The 19,015-nt window shown below is 42.4% G+C and overlaps 2 protein-coding genes across 2 annotated transcripts; one reads left to right on the top strand and one right to left on the bottom strand.

Moving 5' to 3' along the window:
- Nucleotides 1–16: 16 nt before the first annotated feature.
- On the bottom strand, nt 17–16,046 carry mycbpap (mycbp associated protein). Its single transcript, XM_071504907.1, has 19 exons — nt 15,895–16,046; nt 14,614–14,735; nt 14,367–14,463; nt 14,132–14,238; nt 13,854–14,037; nt 13,508–13,623; nt 13,224–13,374; nt 12,707–12,825; nt 7,355–7,479; nt 6,147–6,255; nt 5,056–5,248; nt 4,730–4,917; nt 4,437–4,583; nt 3,328–3,426; nt 2,993–3,135; nt 2,757–2,884; nt 2,531–2,676; nt 650–835; nt 17–227 (listed from the first exon to the last, which is right to left on the bottom strand). Exons 1-19 carry the CDS (start codon nt 15,938–15,940, stop codon nt 138–140), a joined length of 2,496 nt encoding a protein of 831 aa, XP_071361008.1. The 5' UTR covers nt 15,941–16,046; the 3' UTR covers nt 17–137.
- rasd2b (RASD family member 2b) lies at nt 15,702–18,533 on the top strand. The gene is made up of 3 exons (XM_071504916.1): nt 15,702–15,909; nt 16,857–17,675; nt 17,870–18,533. The coding sequence occupies exons 2-3, from the start codon at nt 17,048–17,050 to the stop codon at nt 18,412–18,414; spliced, it is 1,173 nt and encodes a 390-aa protein (XP_071361017.1). The 5' UTR covers nt 15,702–15,909; nt 16,857–17,047; the 3' UTR covers nt 18,415–18,533.
- Nucleotides 18,534–19,015: the final 482 nt, after the last annotated feature.

Below are 19,015 nucleotides of genomic sequence, written 5' to 3'. Positions count from 1 at the left end.
TTACTCCGCGTCTCCAATGTGCCAAAAGAACAAAACATTTATTGATTTCATGTCAGAATAAGTCTAAAAACAGAGATTCAGGAATCCTGTGTGACAGGTTTTATTACAGTTGGCTGACTATAGTGCTCCTGTGCCTCTCATGTGTTAATGGTGTGTCTGTCCTCCTCATCCCCCTCATCCATCAGGTCATAAAGGGTGTCCACCAGGTCTTCCATCAAAGCATAAACCTGCCAAATAGATACAGTAGATGTACACATAGGATGTGCATATGACTGTGGGAAACTTCAAAATTGTACTGATTTAATATTACACTTCCTTGAACTTAAAATACAGAAACCTACATTTCCCATAATACAACTGGATAGTGTCTTTCATTGGACGAATGAAGAATGGTAAAAAATTAAAGAGGCAGAGATATCCTGACTTTTAATCACTGGTATGGCTCAAGCTCTAAAAATGCATAATCCTACAATTCCCATCATGCAACTGGATAGTGTCCATCATTATTTCAATGAAAAGTGGTCATCAGTATTATCTTCTCAAAGTTTTGAAAGCTCCTCCAGAACCAAAGCTGATATTAATACAACTCTTTAGAATAAAAACTGTATAATTAAAGATATGATGAAAGAATGAAAGATAAAGGATTCACCTTATAGCGCAGGAGCCTTGTGTAAACGTTCATCACCTCCTGGTCTACATCAGAAGGTTGCTGATTGACGCTCACTGGCTGAGTATCAGTCATATCAGTCAGCGAGGCAGACTCCTTCCCTTGCTTTTCCTTTTCCTTGGTGCGCTTCCCCACTTCATCTCTTCTTTTCCCCTTCTTTTTGCTCTCCTTTGTAGACAAGATAGACAGATATAAGACATATAATTTAATGATGAATGACCATAGAGGTTTTGCTGAGCATGAAGGACGATCAAATTACCAAATGAGCTGGTTGGTAAGTGGTTGTGTGCATCTTATGTGATTGAAGATGAGGCGTGCAGGGAAGATTGTAGCTGACTCCTCCCACCCTGAACACAAACTCTTTGAGACACTCCCCTCTGGCAGGAGGCTGCGGTCCTTCAGGACCAAAACCTCTCGCCACAAAAATAGCTTCTTCCCATCTGCTATTAGCCTCATCAACAAGGCTAGAGAGCCCCACTGTTGCTGATCAATTGCACCAATCACCAGAAAAAATTCCTTGTATGTGAAAACATACTTGGCAATAAAACTGATTCTGATTCTGATTCTGATTCTGATTCTGATTCTGATTCTGATGAAAAACTTCCTCCTACATATTTGATGGCATGTAATATATTGCTTGTTCTGTACTGTTTGAGTTAATGTATAGCTGTGTGTGTGTGTGTGTGTGTGTGTGTGTGTGTGTGTGTGTGTGTGCCACAGATGGCTTGGACCAATCCAGGTCCTATTAATTCACACCCTGGGTACACATTTGGAGAGCAGGTGCACATTTTCACACAGTGTTCTGTTACCATGGTACCCTGTGAGTAATAGGCTGTAACTTACCTATGATTCAACTGTCACACAAAGGAAAAAAGTCACTCAGCATAATATACAGTCATACAGACAAGAGTGAGTCTAGTATATTTCTAAATTTAATATTATGTCTTTTTTGTACTTTTAATGGCTCACAATGGAGACATGAACCATTATGAGAGAGATGTAGCAGCTCCTGGGCCAGATTCACACCCAGAACCTTTTTTATGCTGCAGCCAATTGAGCTGCAGGACACATCATCTCATCATCTATATCTGAAGAACACACTCAGTCTCCTCATTAGGGATTTCAGTCCCTGTGCTGACAACCAAAAGTTGCTGAAATTTAGATTTGTGAACAGGACGATGTTAAGTTCCTGGGCATAATGTGGATGGGTGTGTGGAGGTTGGAAATAGGAAAACAATCATCTGCATTAAAATGAATTGGCATGAAGCAACATTTGCTATCTCATTATCTCTCCTGACCAGTGGCATTGCAAAAAAATGAATGACCACTATCGTACTCTATTGCCAAGCTACTATAAGGGCTTCTCTGGGAGAAAAACACTGGGTGGAGAGCATTTGTGTCCTAAACTTAGTGAAAAGACTGAATAAGAGATGGCTGGTAACCCTCTGTCTCTTACTCTTTGCTCTCTTTCAAACACACACCCACACACACAAACGCACACACTCAGAAAACAAGCCTATAGGCTAGAACATAGTATGTATCACTGAGAATGAGGCGGTAAGAGGCCGAGTTGTGTGGAGTAGTAACAAGTCAGTAGTAACAAAGCAACAGAAGCCTGGTGAATGACAGATAAATGAATGATGAACTGACAGCTTGTTTGAAGTGGTGAAGGTGACTCATGATTGGATCAGCTGAAAGTCAGCTGAAGTGATGTGTCATGTCTTAACAAACATGGTACTTCATTCAAGCCCATATTTAAAACATTTGTGAATCTGCTGCCACTCAGTGGCAAAACATTTTATAATTCTCCATCCCATGAAGGTGAGTCAGCTTCACAAACACACATATATCTTTTCCCCTCACCTCCACTGATTTTTCGCTTGTTGGTGACTTGGACTCTTGTTTGTTGTCATCTTTAAATCTGGACCTGGCCGCACTCCTCTCCTCTTTAGCAGCTGCCCCTCCCTTTTTCTCACTCTTCTCATCTTTGTTTATATTATCAGCCAAATCTGTGATGTAATAACAGTAGTAAACAGCATGAATTCAATACCTTCACCAGTATATGTCTGAGTGAAAGTGTGAGCCTCACCAGCGTCAGAGATTGGTGATTCGTCCTTGTTATCCATCCATGTTTCTCTCTCTGGGAGGCCCAGCAGGTTTCTGAGCCTCATGCCCTCACCAGCCATGGTGTCCAGCAGTTTCCTCCATAGCTGCTGCCTGCAGGGGGCACCACACACCACCATAACCTCCAGGCTTACATTGAGTGTGCAGGTGTGGGATGCTATGAAAGAGATGCTACATGATTCACATGTGTTTATGCCTCACCCTAGAGCTGCTGCTGTTAGATGGTGGTGTAGCAGTTCAGGCGGTTCAGACAGCTGCAGAAGTAGAGAGTTGAGCTGGGCCAGGCTCTTTTCTCTGGTGATGGTGTCCTGAGCTGACTCTTGTTCAGGCAGAGACAGCACAACCTTAAGTGTAGGAACAAATGAATAGATAAATGAATGGATGTTACGTTTTTAATGCATCATCATGGTATGAAATTGTACAGAAATGTGCACTCTGCATTTGAATAGTCTGTATCCTTGAATCAACCTGCTACATGTCCTTTCTTTGCACTGACTAAGAATTATTTTTACCACATCACTACATTTTGTCTCTACCTGTTGAAGAGTATCAACAGAGAGGTCCCAGGTGTGCCCTGGATTCACTTCTTGCCACAGTCTCTTCAGGTCCTCCACTGGCTGATGAAGGTACTGCAACTAAAACCACAGATGGATTTAAACAATCTGGAGCAGTAGCTTATGTGAGGAGTATGGACATGTGAACACAAGACCCCCATGAACAGACAGTACTATCGTGCTACAGGATGATAATCACCACTGATAGTTATCCTCCTCTGACAACTATGATGCATCATCATCATCATCGTCATCATCATCATTTTTATTCACTCCTCAACAGAAGAGAAGAAATATGCATGCTTCACTTTGTGGTGGAACCATGTAAAAGGCAAACAGAGCTGTCATGATCCTAATATTTGGTAATGCTTGATTTGACTTTGTAAGGAAAAGTCACATCACCCCAATTACAGGTTAGATGAATTGATGATGATGATGATAAAGAGATAGTATTTCAATCTTAATGTTTGGTTACACTTTCCAATGTTGTTTCCAATCTTTCCCTCCCCATGTCTATTGGAAATTAGCTCAGGAAACTTTTGAGATAGACATGCTCTAAATTCACTGGAGAGGGATCTAATTAGCCTCCCAATTAACCCAGTTAAAACCAGGTTCCTACTGCACTGCCATGGCAACATAACCTCTTTTGTACAGTGCAGAGGCAGCAGTGATTGGTTTAAGGTATTAGCAGTTACAATCTATACCTAGTTAATGAGCTACCAAGAATTATGATATATCGAAAATATAATGTGGCTCTCTAAATGAATGGGGGCTGACACAAAATTCAGGTTAGGGAGGGGCAGCCATAATGGTTCTGATCATACTCTCGCACACAGCGAAATGTCAAACAGAAAAGCAGGATGAATGGGTCCATTAAGAGGTCATCTCAAACTGAACCAGCTGATGTGACTAAGATTTAGACTGAACTAAATATGGACAAAAAGAAAAATATTTGATGCATCAGTGGTACATGAAATCACTGCTGATGTCCTAAGGAGGTTCTCTACAAAAAAAAAATAAAGACAGCTACACTGATCACTAATAAGAGTGTAAAATTCTGTACAGAAATGGTGTCCAACTTCAGGATTTACCTCGGGGTTTTTGTTTTGAAATGTTTGCTCCTCAGTGATGTAGAGCTCTGCAGGAGAGCCGGGTCTCTCTGGGCTGTGCACCCCACGCAGCACCTCATACACAATTGACCAACACATTTTCACCATCACTGTCTTTTCCAGTTTTGTCTACTTGTGCACACACAAAAGAAACACAGGCATAAAAAAGAAAACATATGGGTTTCTGTTAACATACACCTTGTTGCCATCTGTCCATGTGTGTTTCTGTCTCACTTCCAGACACACAGTTGTACACAGTTTAACTGCAAAACTACCTCAATGAAAAGTCTCTGGTCTGCAGTTTTGTCCTGGTACAGAGCTACTCCCCTCAATGTGACCTGCATGGAGGCTCCTTGCAGCAGCACAGGGTGGGTGTTGAGCTGCCATTGTTCAGTCTTGATGCCTGGCTTCTCTGACTTAAATATAAACTCCACCCGCTGGGTGTCACCTGGAAGGATCACACCTGGATGGGAGGGGAAGCACAATGGAAAGCAGAAAGGCAGGTTGAGTACTGGTTGACTGGTAGATTGACACATAGACAAACAGTGTATGACGTAAGAGCGGTGGCAGCAGGTGTCTGATTGTGTTTGTACGTGTGTACCAGAGGAGGAATTGAAGTAGAAGTGCGGGCTCATTGTTTGTGATTGCAGGTTAGGAAAGCTGTGTGGCAGAGGAAGCTGCTGCCAGCTGTAGAAGATGGCTGTGCTGCCCTCATTGTGTAGCTCCAGGTGGGACATCGCTCTTTCTCCAGTCAGGGCCTCAAAGATTATTGTGGCACTGATTCCTACTTCTCCCTTATCAATGAGTGTTGGAGAATACAAAGGTGACAGAAGAAGAAGATGAAAAAGCCAGTATTCAAATAATGTCCTTGTCTCAAATGAATAAATAAAGGCTGGGTAAAAACCACTTAAGGGTTGACACATTGTAAATTTAATATAATGTCCACAGCACTAATTCCATCAGTACAACAGCAGAGTCAAGACATACTGCTGCTCCTAGTTTCTATTTTTTTCCTTTATCTTTTCATGCTTTAATTCAGTTTCAAAGCTACTCTCACCAAAATGTACCACTTTCTGACATTTTCATAGTAAAAGCCTACTGGTAAAGGCAAGTCTGCAGTGATTTTTAATCTGAAAATTCTGGAGTTGTTGTTGAATTTTATTCATGGTGACATAAAATTGTTAGAGGAAACAGGTAAATTGAAAAGGCTGACATGTCTCTTGCTGTGCTCCAAGTGTTAGCACTGTGGAAATTTGTCAAGACCAAAGATACATGTGGAGGAAGTGTTGAGTTTGCAACAGGAAAAATTTGAAACTACAAGGGCACTTAAAGAGTGCAGACCTCCACCAAGACCAATGTCAACAACATACACCAGACGTCAGAGAAAAAAAAATTACATTTATTATGGATCTGCCCTAAATTTTAATGGGTTCATCTCTGTCTCATGCACCATCCCTCCCCCAACTTCAGTACAAAACAGTTCAGTACATTTTGTGTAATCCTGCTGACAAATAAATACGGGTGAAAATATAACCTCCTTGGTGGAAGTAATAAAAGCCTGTTTCTAATAAAGGCTGGGTTTTCTCTGCCACTGAGGTAAATAAAGCCTCTGGCCACCATCTGAGAGAATACAGTAGTCATGGTTTGAAATTTATACTCACAGACCAACTCACTGTGTTCAGGGCAATGTACCTGGTTAGTGGCTGAGTTTCCAGTCCAGCTAGCCAGCTGACCACAGAACCTCAAAGCAGGAATGAGCAGAACATCTGGCCTAGCACCATCATACCGTGCCAGTGGATCACTGTGAAAGACAATGAGACAGCAATATAACTCTGCTGTTTTGTATGAAAACAAGTTGCATCCACATTAGTGTTTCCAGGTTGTTTTAGTAGAGACCTGAACAATTAAAAGACTACTTCCTCTTTCCATCTGGGAAACAGTAAAACTGTATCACAGGCAACATCTGGAAAGCAGTGGGACAGACACAGCTCAGCTGACAATATTACTATTTCATGGTAATGATGTGGTCTGGCCGCATCAGCATAAATTCAGATTAATGGCAGCAGCTGCTCTGTATGATCTGCTATATTCACATTTAAAATGAATGGTCACAGAGGGGGTTAGAGGTCACAGGAAGTTGTCTGAGGAAGTTTGCTGAATGTAATGCAATGTAACTGTACTGCTATACAGCCCTGACCCATCATGCAGCCTGTATCACTGTTTGTAAAAGCTACTTTTACCCCATATTCATCCTAAAACAGCAAGCCAGCAGATCTGAGACTTTTGGGTGAGAAAAACACAGTTTTAGTCTGGACTGAAAGGGGAAGAACAACATGGGTCTATACATTTCACCAGCTTAGTGTAGCGATAGTCTCAGTCTATGAGTGTGCACCTCCACAAATAAGATGGTCCTGTCATAAGATGCTATATTCAAATGCTTCTTGTCAAGCTTAAATTAAGCTTAACACCAGGAAGCTACCCTCAAATGGACAACAATATGTAAATACCAGTGGTAACAGGGGCACGTCTCATGACATACATCTATAATACACTTTGTGACATGTAACTTCAACACACTGTGGACCACTGAGTCCCAGGTTAATGGTAAATTGGTCATTTATAAATGTTTTGTTATACTTTAAAAAATATGAAAACAACATATCTAGGCTGCTAACAAGAACTAACAATGGAGTTTATGTCTGGCTCCCATTATTTACATGACAGTTTGAATGACATACAGTATACAGCAGCTGACGCAATGAGTTGAATGCATTACCAAATTAATGACTCACATACACCGATTGTCTTTCTCAGTGCCTTTTGAATAGGGACAGCAGTGTTGGCCTGACCTTGACATATTCAGTCTAGACCAAAAAAAAGAGTAGACAGTTATTTCTTACAGGTTCTCCTTCTTCTCATCCTTGTGCTCCTTCTCCTCCTCTTCCTTCTCCTGTAAAGGACTATCACCCACTGTGGCAAAGGAGAATGGCTTGCCAGAGCCTATCACCTCCAGTCCGTCGATTTCCTGTAATCGAAGTGACACAGAGTGGTGGTTTTCAAGGAAAAGGTCAGCTGTATATGTCCATTTCACATTCTGGTTCCTGTCATTGAAAAGTAATACCCAACATTCTCTTCAGCTCAGCATCAATAGATGCATATGTCCTGTCTACTTCAGAGAGTAGAGACACAAAGGAACAAAAATAGGTGTTTAATGAAGCTGTCAATACGACAGGACAAGGTGCTGTGGAACACACTGTCCAGTTATCAATGGCCAAATTATCAAAATGTGCATATACTGTCCTTCAGCCTGTTCCAGCTCAACTGCTGAGTGAAACATTTCCATTCATATTTGCGCTATACTTTATTGTAAATGCTTTAGCAGCAGAGCCCCACCAGTGTATTATGGAGTAGACAGAATGAAACAAATCCTCCTGTAGTTCAAACTTCTCCACATTTTTAAGTCATTTCTTTCTCTCCTCCCCAACTTACTATTTACTTTCTTCTCTTTTCATGTGTCTCTTGACAACACCTCCCTGTCCTCTTCATCCCTCTCTCTCTTTGCACGTATGTCACAAAGCCCTGGGCTAGTGAGCTGCTGACAGGACGATCTGTCTCTGTCTGTGTGTTGGTCAGAAGGTACTTCAGACCCCAAATCGCCTCAGCATCACACCACCAGTCCAACAGAACACACCACATCAATTGAGTGTGTGTGTATGTGTGTGTTCGAAAGAGAGCAAAAGAGGGAGAGATAGGGGGCCGAAGATAACAAGTAAGAAAATAAAAGATGTAATTTGAATAAACCTTCCCATAACCACCAGCTGTTACTTAGTGTGTTAATAGGATTAAATGGGAACTGGCTGTGCAAAGAAGTGCACATTTGTGTTTATTTGTGTTTAAGTGTTTATCCCAGAACCCCCTGCCCCTGCTGATGGAGTCATTGTAATGCAGAGACAGCAGTAGAGCAGGCTGTGTCCCTTTTCCTGGCCTCTGGTACCCCACAGATCTCAACAGAGCAACTCTATGACTTGACACGCTCCAGATTTCATAACTGTACCTTCTCTATTTTAGCATATATGTGAGAAGATATGAGTGTTTATGGAAAGGCTGTAGAGCTTCAATAATCTCATAATGCTTGCACATACTGGATGTACATTTTACCAAGGGCATAGGTCTGTTTTGATTTTTGGTAATAATGTTCTCTATCTCTCTTTTCTCAATAAACACTTGTGTGCACGCACATACACACATGAAGAACGGAATATGTGTTTGCTGATATAACTTGCTTGAATCTTGGACATATCAGATGAATGTATCATGATTTTTCCCTGGTTCAAAACAGATATTTTACTGTAGGTGCTGTGGTCCTCTGAACCAGATATATTTTCAAATCTCACCTGAGATACTATAGCTCTGTCCTTTAATTTTGTTGATTTGGGCAACACAACTCAGCACTGTGGTTAATTTACTTCATAAATAATGTCTCTTTCTTAATGACTCATATGCAGTAAGACCTGTGCTCTTGATCCACTAATGGAAAGCAGGAGGGAGGCATTTAAATAGTATTATTTTCCTGTCATTTGATGAATTTTTTTTTTTTTTTTTTGCTGAACTCAGCTGTCACTTACTCTTCAGTTCTTCCTTACAAAGGAACTGATGTCTTAACTCATCTTAAAATGCATTTTTGCTTCACAAAAACCTTTAAACTATAAGTACTTTCAGATTCACCACCACTCATTACACTCACAACTCCTGTACTGCTACTACTGGGCTCCAACTGGTTTGATGACGAGGTTTGCAAGATCATAGTCGAAAATCCCCCACGTCCCAGTCTTATATTATGATAGCCAACATTTTGCAAAATACGCACAAACCTAGCAACTCGTAGTTGCTGCATAGATCGTAGAGGTGAGTTAAAATGGCAAGATTGTTTGAGATGGGTAAATATAGGCTATTGGCAGGGACAAACTTGAAATTGGTAGGTACGTCCCTACCGTCCACACCGAAATCTACACAAATGCATTTTACAGGCAATAAAGTATGTCCTAACAGTATGTGAGCAGTTTTGTGTGTGTGTATGTGTGTGTGTGCGTATGTGCGTGCGTGTGTGTGCGTGGATATGCCTGTGTGCCTTGCCCATTTGCTGTCGTTTGTTCCCTGTAAAGAAAACCCAGAACAGTGTGCCCAAAGCTGGATGATCAGGCTGTTTGTGAAGATACAGACTGATTATGAGCAGCTAGCAGCTCCAACAGCAAGAGACAGAGTGTCCTTAGGGTGTTGGCAGCTTCAGTTGGCTGTGTGGTTGGACGATGAGTGATCCAGTAATGAAACTGTTTGTGTTGAAACAAAAGTTGCATAATCAAGATCTGCGCTGTGCCCATGAAATTAGAGTCTTGTTCACTGTTAGAGAGATTTGACAATGATTTAGTGAATAATATGTGATGTGGATTTGAACGTTCCAATTAGATCAGGAGTGAGAGAGAGCGGCAAAGATACTGCATAAGGTGAATCAGAATCAGAATCAGAATCAGAATCAGTTTTATTGCCAAGTATGTTTTCACATACAAGGAATTTTTTCTGGTGATTGGTGCAATTGATCAGCAACAGTGGGGCTCTCTAGCCTTGTTGATGAGGCTAATAGCAGATGGGAAGAAGCTATTTTTGTGGCGAGAGGTTTTGGTCCTGAAGGACCGCAGCCTCCTGCCAGAGGGGAGTGTCTCAAAGAGTTTGTGTCCAGGGTGGGAGGAGTCAGCTACAATCTTCCCTGCACGCCTCAGAGTCCTTGAGGCGTACAGGTCCTGGAGGGACGGAAGATTGCAGCCAATCACCTTCTCAGCAGAGTGGATGATACGCTGCAGTCTGTTATTGTCCCTCTCCGTGGCAGCAGCGTACCAGATGGTGATGGAGGAGGTGAGGATGGACTCAATGATGGAGGTGTAGAAGTTCACCATCATAGTCCTTGGCAGGTTGAACTTCTTCAATTGCCTCAGGAAATACATCCTCTGCTGAGCTTTTTTGATGAGGGAGCTGATGTTTAGCTCCCATTTGAGATCCTGTGTGATGGTGGTTCCCAAGAAGCGAAAATGCTCCACGGTAGCCACGGGGGAGTCACACAGGGTGATGGGGGTGGGTGGGGCTGGGCTCTTCCTGAAGTCCACTATCATTTCCACTGTCTTCAGAGCGTTTAGCTCTAGGTTGTTCTGCCTGCACCAGGTCACCAGACGCTCAGTCTCCCACCTGTAGGCAGACTCATCGCCATCAGAGATGAGTCCAATGAGAGTGGTGTCGTCTGCAAACTTCAGGAGCTTGACAGACTGATGGCTGGAGGTGCAGGTGTTGGTGTACAGGGAGAAGAGCAGAGGAGAAAGAACGCAGCCTTGCGGGGATCCAGTGCTGATGGTCTGGGAGTCAGACACGTGCTTTCCTAGCTTCACGTGCTGCCTCCTGTCAGACAGGAAGTCGGTGATCCACCTGAAGGTGGAGTCAGGCACGCTCAGCTGGGAGAGCTTGTCCTGCAGCAGAGCCGGGATGATGGTGTTGAAGGCAGAGCTGAAGTCCACAAACAGGATCCTGGCATAGGTCCCTGAGGAGTCCAGGTGCTGGAGGATGAAGTGGAGAGCCATGTTGACGGCGTCGTCTACAGACCTGTTGGCTCTGTAGGCGAACTGCAGGGGGTCCAGGAGTGGGTCAGTGATGGATTTGAGATGGGACAGGACAAGACGCTCAAATGATTTCATGACCACAGAGGTCAGGGCAATGGGTCTATAGTCATTTAGTCCTGTGGGCCTTGGTTTTTTGGGGACAGGGATGATGGTGGAGGATTTGAAGCAGGCTGGCACGTGGCAGGTCTCCAGTGAGGTGTTGAAGATGTCTGTGAACACTGGAGACAGCTGATCAGCACAGTGCTTCAGGGATGATGGAGAGACAGAGTCAGGACCGGCTGCTTTGCGGGGGTTCTGCTTCTTAAAAAGCCTGTTGACATCTCTCTCCAGGATAGAGAGAGACGTTCCTTTGGTAGGGGAGGAGGGGGGTTCTGATGTGGCTCTGATGTGGAGGTTAGTGTCAGGCTTGTCCCACTGTCTTTCAAAGCGGCAGTAGAACTCATTCAGATCGTTGGCCAGACGGAAGTCATTAATGGAGTGGGGGGAGTGAAAGGGACAGGTCCATGAAAACAGTAGTTGTTGTTGTTGGGACCACTGATTTGGCCTGCTCACCTGCATATTCAGCAGCTGGTGCAGCATTTGTACACAGCTGATGGTGGCTGTTTGAAGTAAGGTACTTAAAAACCCTTAGCCCCTGATTGTCACAATTTGCATCAAAAACAGCACCCCTCAGAGAAACTCAATCATTCCAATACCCACCTTAAACAAGGGATCCAAAATAAAAGAAGCTTTTTTTATTAAGCTGTCTTCAGCATCAAAGGAATCCAATGATAATTGTCTGTACATACATGGTTGCATTACAAACAGTAGTAGCTAGCAGTAAATTCGGCATACCTTTATGGTGCCAGTTTGCCAGAATGTAAACAATTATAGGCAAAGAAATTGTGGTGTGCAGCTCTAATTACTCCAGGAGGTTGCCAAAGGCAACATACATTGTAGATCTAATGGTTAAGTAAGTAAAGTAACAAAGAGTTGCAACTTTGCTTCGATTGAATAAATGAAAATCTATCAGTAATGTGATGAACTCAGGCGTTGCCTTATTTTGTCCCTCTGTTTTGGCTGGCTCTGTCTCTGTGTTTCAGGAAATTGATGGGTGGAGCTGTGAACTTGTCAGGGATGCAACACACCTGAGCAGGCTGAGCTTGGGAGGCTATAAAGCTTACCTGCAACATCCTCTCACTCTCTTCCCCTGGCCTGCTGACTGATGTTGTCTTTGTTGTTTGCATTTTGTGTTTCACACTCATACACTCCCACTTGCTACTCCCTCATGTGTTTTTGTAATTGACTTAAATAAAACATTTATCATCATACATCATACTTTGTCACATACTGTGACATACATGCCTGGTAAATGTAGATTAGCAAAGTTTCTTTCATGTGGATTCTCTTTGACTAATTTGCCATGTTTTATTGGAAATTGGAAATGTCAACAGGCTGTAACTTTATATCAGAATGATTATTCGCAACAGGCTTTTGTGTACTGAAAATACATAATGCATCCAAGGCTATATATTGGCCCACAGTTACTAGACTTTCAAGGCAGTATTCATATTGATTTTTGAGAGTTGTAAAATAAGATAAAAGTTGTGTTACCGGCTTTTTGATGTCCATGTCCCGTAGAACATCTCCGAGCTCCTCGCACTGATGCTGTAGGTATGCACTCTGGTCCCAGGTCCGAGACGCTGGACGCAAGGTCTCCGCACAAATGATTCCTAGAGGATTAAAATAGAGAATACAGTCAGTCTTATGAGGCATCTCAATGCGCACATGTAAGTGAGTGTGTGTGTTTCTTTCAGACTTTGTCCCATTTCTCCCACTTAAACCTTGTGTCAGAGTCAATCTCTGTTTAAAGTATTCCCCCAAAAGAGGGCCACTGTGTCCTCCTCTCCTTCTGTTGCTTGGATACAACCAGTGACATCTACTTTATATTGCTTATTTCACCATGATTGGGGTTTTCCCTCTTGATCCCAACTGTGAGAAGTGGACAGCTGAACTGTCACAGAGCATTTTTTAACTGGGACACCACCATGTTCCAGGTGCACAGACAGAAGGAACAGAAGAATGAGACTGAAGGGAAAAATGGGGACACAGTGTAGGTGTCTGTGTGTACCTGATTCCTGGCGTATACTGCTCGGTTGTCCAACATGTGTGACAGGTTCCCGTCTGCCCTGCTCTGTCTGAGTCAGAGTGGCTGTGATGCCACTCATTTCATCTCCATAACGCTGGGGGAGATTCCAAAACTCACTGCCCACACGATAACCCTTACACATACAAATTAAGACACATGAGTGAAGAAGCCACAAAGAAAATAATTACAGAGATTTTAGGTATTAGAAAACTATAATATGAGTCTGACAGATGGCTAAAGGCACAGTAGACAAGAGTGTGTCATACATATCCAGAGTGGATGAGTGGCATGACTTGATTCAGAAATTCCCTCTGCTCTTGAAATTCTCTGAAACGGTTAGCTTGGTTCATCAGTAAATTCTCAACTGGCCTGTCAAGCACATCTTGATAGAGGTGAGAAGAGCAGCAGATAAATAAAGGGTTAGATAGACAAGGACAAGACATTGATATAGACTTTGGAAATCATATGTTTTTTTTTTTATAAATTAGCAAATATCCAGTTCTTTAATTTGCTTCAAGTGATAAACCTGTAGTTCTACACAGGTTATGGCTGTAATAATGCTACAAATTTGATCTGTCTGTTGCAGGTTGTTGTACTCTTGAATCAGCCCACCAGATAAAAAGTCCTGCTGCTGTCTGCGCTGCCTCATATGTGCATGCCAGTGCTGCAGGGCATTACTCTGGATGTTTCTGTGGCCTGGAGAGAGCCCATGCCCACTTTCCACAGCCTCAGAGTGATGCCTCCCTTGGGCCTCAGATGGAGGATCTCTGAGGGACTTCAGTAGTCGTTTTACCAACTAGATGGTGGAGGGAGGAAACCAGAGATGACTAATACAGCAAAGTCAAAGAATTTGTATTGCATTTGAAGGTTACAGAATGTGTGCTGAATACCTCTGTCTCCCCTTTGGCCTCCAGATAACTTCTAAAATCCTCTAAACTACCCAGAATGCTGTGTGGAAGAACCATCCCTTTGTTATCAAACCGAAGCCCTTCTGGCCCTTGAAAGAAAAGTACAAAAAAAAAAGTAATTCAGGGATGTGTATTATGACCAGGATGACATCTCTTTTTAGTCATTTCAGTAGGCGCTGTATGCTATTGTCCATGAGGGCAAGGGATTACAATTTACCTGTGTATCCCAGAGGCTGAGAGTCAGGGTCCAGATTCACTGCATGAATCTTACCCACACAAGCCATTTGCAGCGTTTTCTGATGGCTCTTGTGTGGCTTTGGTACATGAAGCGACAGTCATATTAACACACTTAGTTACACATACAACTGCTTTAAAAAGAAAGTGCCACACACCCTGTCCTATTGGAGGAACAAAGAGATTTTCTAACTAATGGAAAACACTGCATATGGATGAAGTGGGTTTACTTTATTGAGGTCCCGTGGGTGACTGGTCAAAGCCTGGATATCCCTCCCTTTAAGAGGAGAGTTCTTGGACTGGTCATCACTCAAGATGGAAAGCTCCTCTGATGTTTTTAGCTTTTTTTTCTCTAGAGAGGAGAGGAGAGGATAGAAAATAACAACAGTGTGGGAGTTTTTGAATCATAATATATTATGTCAAACTGGGTGCTACAATACTTCGAATTAGAACAATACTGGCAATGCTAAAAAATACTCAGTATAATCTCTCTCTGTAATCTCTACATATAAAGATTATAATCAATCATGTTTCTTATTAGTGATCCCCTGATTTTAAGATTCTAAAAAGTGAAAAGAGGCTTCACTTCATTGTGCACAAGTTACATCAGTGCTGACACACACATACACGCAGGCAGACACAAAGAGATTACCCTGGAACACTGACATGGTTATGCAATTCTGTTAATTTTTCTTTATCCAACTGTGCCTGATTATGGTTTCCATGACCACAACAACAATTATCAGTCCTTGGCTTTTGTAAATGGTTCACTTCCCTCTCTCCATTTGTACCTTCACAGATTCAGTGCAGTTTTTCAGATAAGTACTTTGCATTTTTGGAGGCAAGAAATGTCTTTGGCATTTTGGTCTTTATGTCTGCATATAAATCTATCAAAAACTGATACATTGACCTATTTCCTGGCTGAGATTTTTGTGGAATGCAACTTATTTACCCAAGTATTGTACTTAAGGTACTCATACTTTGCTCTCCATTTTATGCTATTTTATACATCTACATTTATTAGATAACATTAGTTAATAGTTATTTTTGCAGTGCCAGATACATTTGGTGAAATAGATTTTGATGCACTATTATACATTAATATCATATAAGATTTTGATCCCTGGGAAGAAATTCATAAGCTAGCCATGCAGTATATAGAATAATGAATTAAAATTAACCCTGCACATCAGCTGCGACTTCAAAGTGTCATAGGTTGCATATTAATGCATCAATAAATATAATACAGTAAAAAACTGTACAATATTATGTTCTGCAAATAAGTATTAGCCTACGTTCATACTTCGGTAAAGAAATAACTGCTGGACTTTCACTTGTAGCACAGTATTTTTACATTCAGAATACTTTCTTCAGCATAGTTAGTACAGTTGTATCACACTGAAGCTCCTGAGACAGACGGAGGAGCCAAAGTGCGACACACGCTGAGCATTCATTTAGGGAGGAGGGACAGAGACAGACGGAGGTGAAAGACACAGAAAGCTGTCGCTGACCTGAACGACTCAAAGGTCTGAACTCTTTCTTCTCAAAGTGATTCATTTGGTTTAACGGTGGCGTTAGCAGTGCTAACCAAGCTAGCTGCGCTTTAGGTTCAGGTATGTTTTCTCTAATCGTAACCAAGGCAACGGACGCCTTAAAACCGTGGAGCTGCCATAGCAACGAAGGAGTCCTCCTTGTATTCCTTCCTTCCTTCCTTCCTTCCTTCCTTCCTTCCTTTCTGTCTTTCTCGCATTAACAAATAAAAATCCCCCAAAATACTAACAAAACAAAAGCAACTATAAAATGAAGAAAAGCATAAAACAAAAAATATAAATGAATTATAAAACTTAAAGGTAGCCTATAGCCTACAGCCTACACTTGAGCAGAAATTCTATTACTCTCTGTTCTTTTCTTTCTTTCTTTCTTTCTTTCTTTCTTTCTTTCTTTCTTTCTTTCTTTCTTTCTTTCTTTCTTTCTTTCTAGGTTATGTAAATATGATAGCAATAGTGTGCGAATATTAGGATAAAAAAACTATATATACTGTATATAGGCTACACAATAGGTTTACTAAACATACTAGCCTATGTGGGGGATGCTACAGCTAAAATAACAACAACAACAACAACAACAACAACAACAACAACAACAACAACAATAATAATAATAATAATAACAATAACAATAATAACAACAACAACAACAACAACAACAACAACAATAATAATAATAACAACAACAACAGTAATAATAATAATAATGATAATAATCATAGTAACAACAACAACAACAACAGTAATAATAATAATAATAATAATAATTATGATAATAATAATAATAACAACAACAACAGTAATAATAATAATGATAATAAATCTATTGGGATCATATTGAACACTTAGGAAACATGCCTATGGTAGATCATGTAAGTAGACCAAAACATGTACTCAGTTGTATATTCTGTTTCCTCCAAACACAGTGTTCTGAAGAACACAACAGCCCCACTCTGCCAGCCAGCATGACGTGGATGAACCACGGGGCTGAGGATGGCCTATATAAGCACTACTGACATCAGCCTCCGCGCTAAAGACGAGCTTGAGCAGGCACAGCGTCAGATCACGGTCTGCCTCTTTGTTGCGCGGAACCACTGGTCATACCCATCTGAGTAGGATGGAAATGAGCAGCCTCTCCACCGGCGCACAGACCACACCAATCCCTGCTCCGCATCAGCTCAGCTGCTCCGCCATAGACGGTTCCCAGTTTCATGGTAATATGGACGGGCAGTGCGCCGGGTCCTCCAAAGTCTTACTGGCTTACAAAAACGCATCACAACACCTGAGTTCATCGGGGATTAAAGCGGGTTTGGGGATACTCAAAGTAGCCACGTCTCAGTGGAAACAGGAAAAGAAGACCCGCTCGGTGGCCGCCGTAAGGCAACTGTCCACCGCCAACAGCAGCCATCCCTGCAAGAGATCCCCACTGGATCAGCTGGCAGCTCTGGTCCTTCATGGTCAAACCCGGCACCGTCAGATTGGCAACGAGCACCGACAAGACGCCCTTTGCTCCACCAAGCCGCAGAACTGTAAGCGCATCGTGGTTCTTGGTGCGCCACGGGTGGGCAAGACCTCCATCCTGAGAAGATACCTTCGGGATGGATTTGTGGAGGAGTACAGTCCCACCTCTGAGGATTTCCTCAGGAAACTGTTCCGTATCCGCGGGGAGACCTACCAAATTGACATTCTGGACGCATCCAGGGAAAGAGACTTCCCAGCCAAGAGGCGGCTGTCTATACTCACTGGTGCGTATTGACTCAGTCTTAATCTCTGTTCTGCAAAACTTTAAATTGTTTGTCAGTTTTTATCGGTTCAAAAGGCTGCAGGAGGTGATAGGTGCATGCGTAAATGCTTATCTTAATCCTCTCTATTTAAGAATGTATGCTATGCATAAAAAATAGGGGGAAATAATTTATTATTTTTCATTGTGTTTTTGCAGGAGACATCTTCCTACTCGTATTCAGTCTCGATGACCGGAGCTCTTTCGAAGAAGTGTGCGCACTGCGGACGGAGATTCTTGCTGCTAAATCAAAACTCACCAAATCCTCTGTGCCAGAGCAGTGCGCACAGCCAAAGGTTCCCTTGTTGGTCTGCGCCAACAAGGTGGATCTCCTGGAGTCTGAGAGAGAAATATCAAAGGCAGAGGTCCTCCAAGCCCTTGGTGACGACTGTGCCTATTTCGAAACATCTGCAAAGGACAGCACTAATCTGGAAAAAGTCTTCGAGACTTTGGCAAAGCGAGGCGGTCTTCCGACTGAAACTGGCCCGTCTCAGCACCGCAAAGTCTCCCTTCGTTCCTACCAGGCGATACGGACTGGCCGTGTGGCGGGGAGGGGGAGCCAGGCGCCCGGGCGCGATGATCCCTGCGGCGCCCTGTACCCACTTGCACGTCGGCCGAGTTTTAGCACTGATCTTCGACAAGTCATTGGGCCACATACGGGAAGAAAGCCCGGCAAAGCACGGGAGAAATGTCAGATTCAATGAGAGACAAACAGACTATGAGATGGACGAAAAATGCACCGGTGTTCCCTAAAATATATATGGTTATGTAATTACATGCACCTGAGATGATGTTTTCGAAATAAAACCTTTTAATAGTACAATGGCTTAGAGTATCTATCTATCTATCTATCTATCTATCTATCTATCTATCTATCTATCTATCTATCTATCTATCTATCTATCTATCTATCTATCTAGTGTGTGTGTGTGTGTGTGTGTGTGTGTGTGTGTGTGTGTGTGTGTGTGTGTGTGCTACCCATCCACACAATGTGAAGGAGAAAGTGGGAGGATGTTGAGTCAGGAACTTGATTATTTGATTATTGTATGACTATTGCATAACGTATATTCAGAAATCTATTAGAAAGTCTTTCTCTCCCCCACACTTTTATGTCTCTTCCTGTGTGTCTATGTGCGTATGTGTGTGTGTGTGTGTGTGTCGTGATTGCCAAGAGTCCCACACATCCTAGACAACCAGATTAAAGCTGAGGTTTCCAGTTGGCATATACCTTTCCATCCTACACTGCTCTATAAATGACTTCTCAGACAGGCCCGTCACTCAGTGGGCTCTTCATGCCCACCAGCC

Source organism: Trachinotus anak, unplaced genomic scaffold, assembly GCF_046630095.1.
Source record: "Trachinotus anak isolate AG129_WGS33_773 ecotype Australia unplaced genomic scaffold, CSIRO_AGI_Tana_v1 ptg000019l, whole genome shotgun sequence".
NCBI classification, from domain to species: domain Eukaryota; kingdom Metazoa; phylum Chordata; class Actinopteri; order Carangiformes; family Carangidae; genus Trachinotus; species Trachinotus anak.
Note: the sequence above shows the minus strand (reverse complement) of the source record. Positions and strands in the feature narration are given on the sequence as shown.

What these genes read in the sequence shown, in the direction of transcription:
- mycbpap (XM_071504907.1), bottom strand. Translation starts at nt 15,940, where the DNA reads ATGAATCACTTTGAGAAGAAAGAGTTCAGACCTTTGAGTCGTTCAG. An exon ending in ATCACCAATCTCTGACGCTG is followed by an intron (nt 2,677 to 2,756) that starts GTGAGGCTCACA and finishes ATTACATCACAG; the next exon opens with ATTTGGCTGATAATATAAAC. An exon ending in CAAGCGAAAAATCAGTGGAG is followed by an intron (nt 836 to 2,530) that starts GTGAGGGGAAAA and finishes TTGTCTACAAAG; the next exon opens with GAGAGCAAAAAGAAGGGGAA.
- rasd2b (XM_071504916.1), top strand. Translation starts at nt 17,048, where the DNA reads ATGGAAATGAGCAGCCTCTCCACCGGCGCACAGACCACACCAATCCCT. An exon ending in GCGGCTGTCTATACTCACTG is followed by an intron (nt 17,676 to 17,869) that starts GTGCGTATTGAC and finishes GTGTTTTTGCAG; the next exon opens with GAGACATCTTCCTACTCGTA.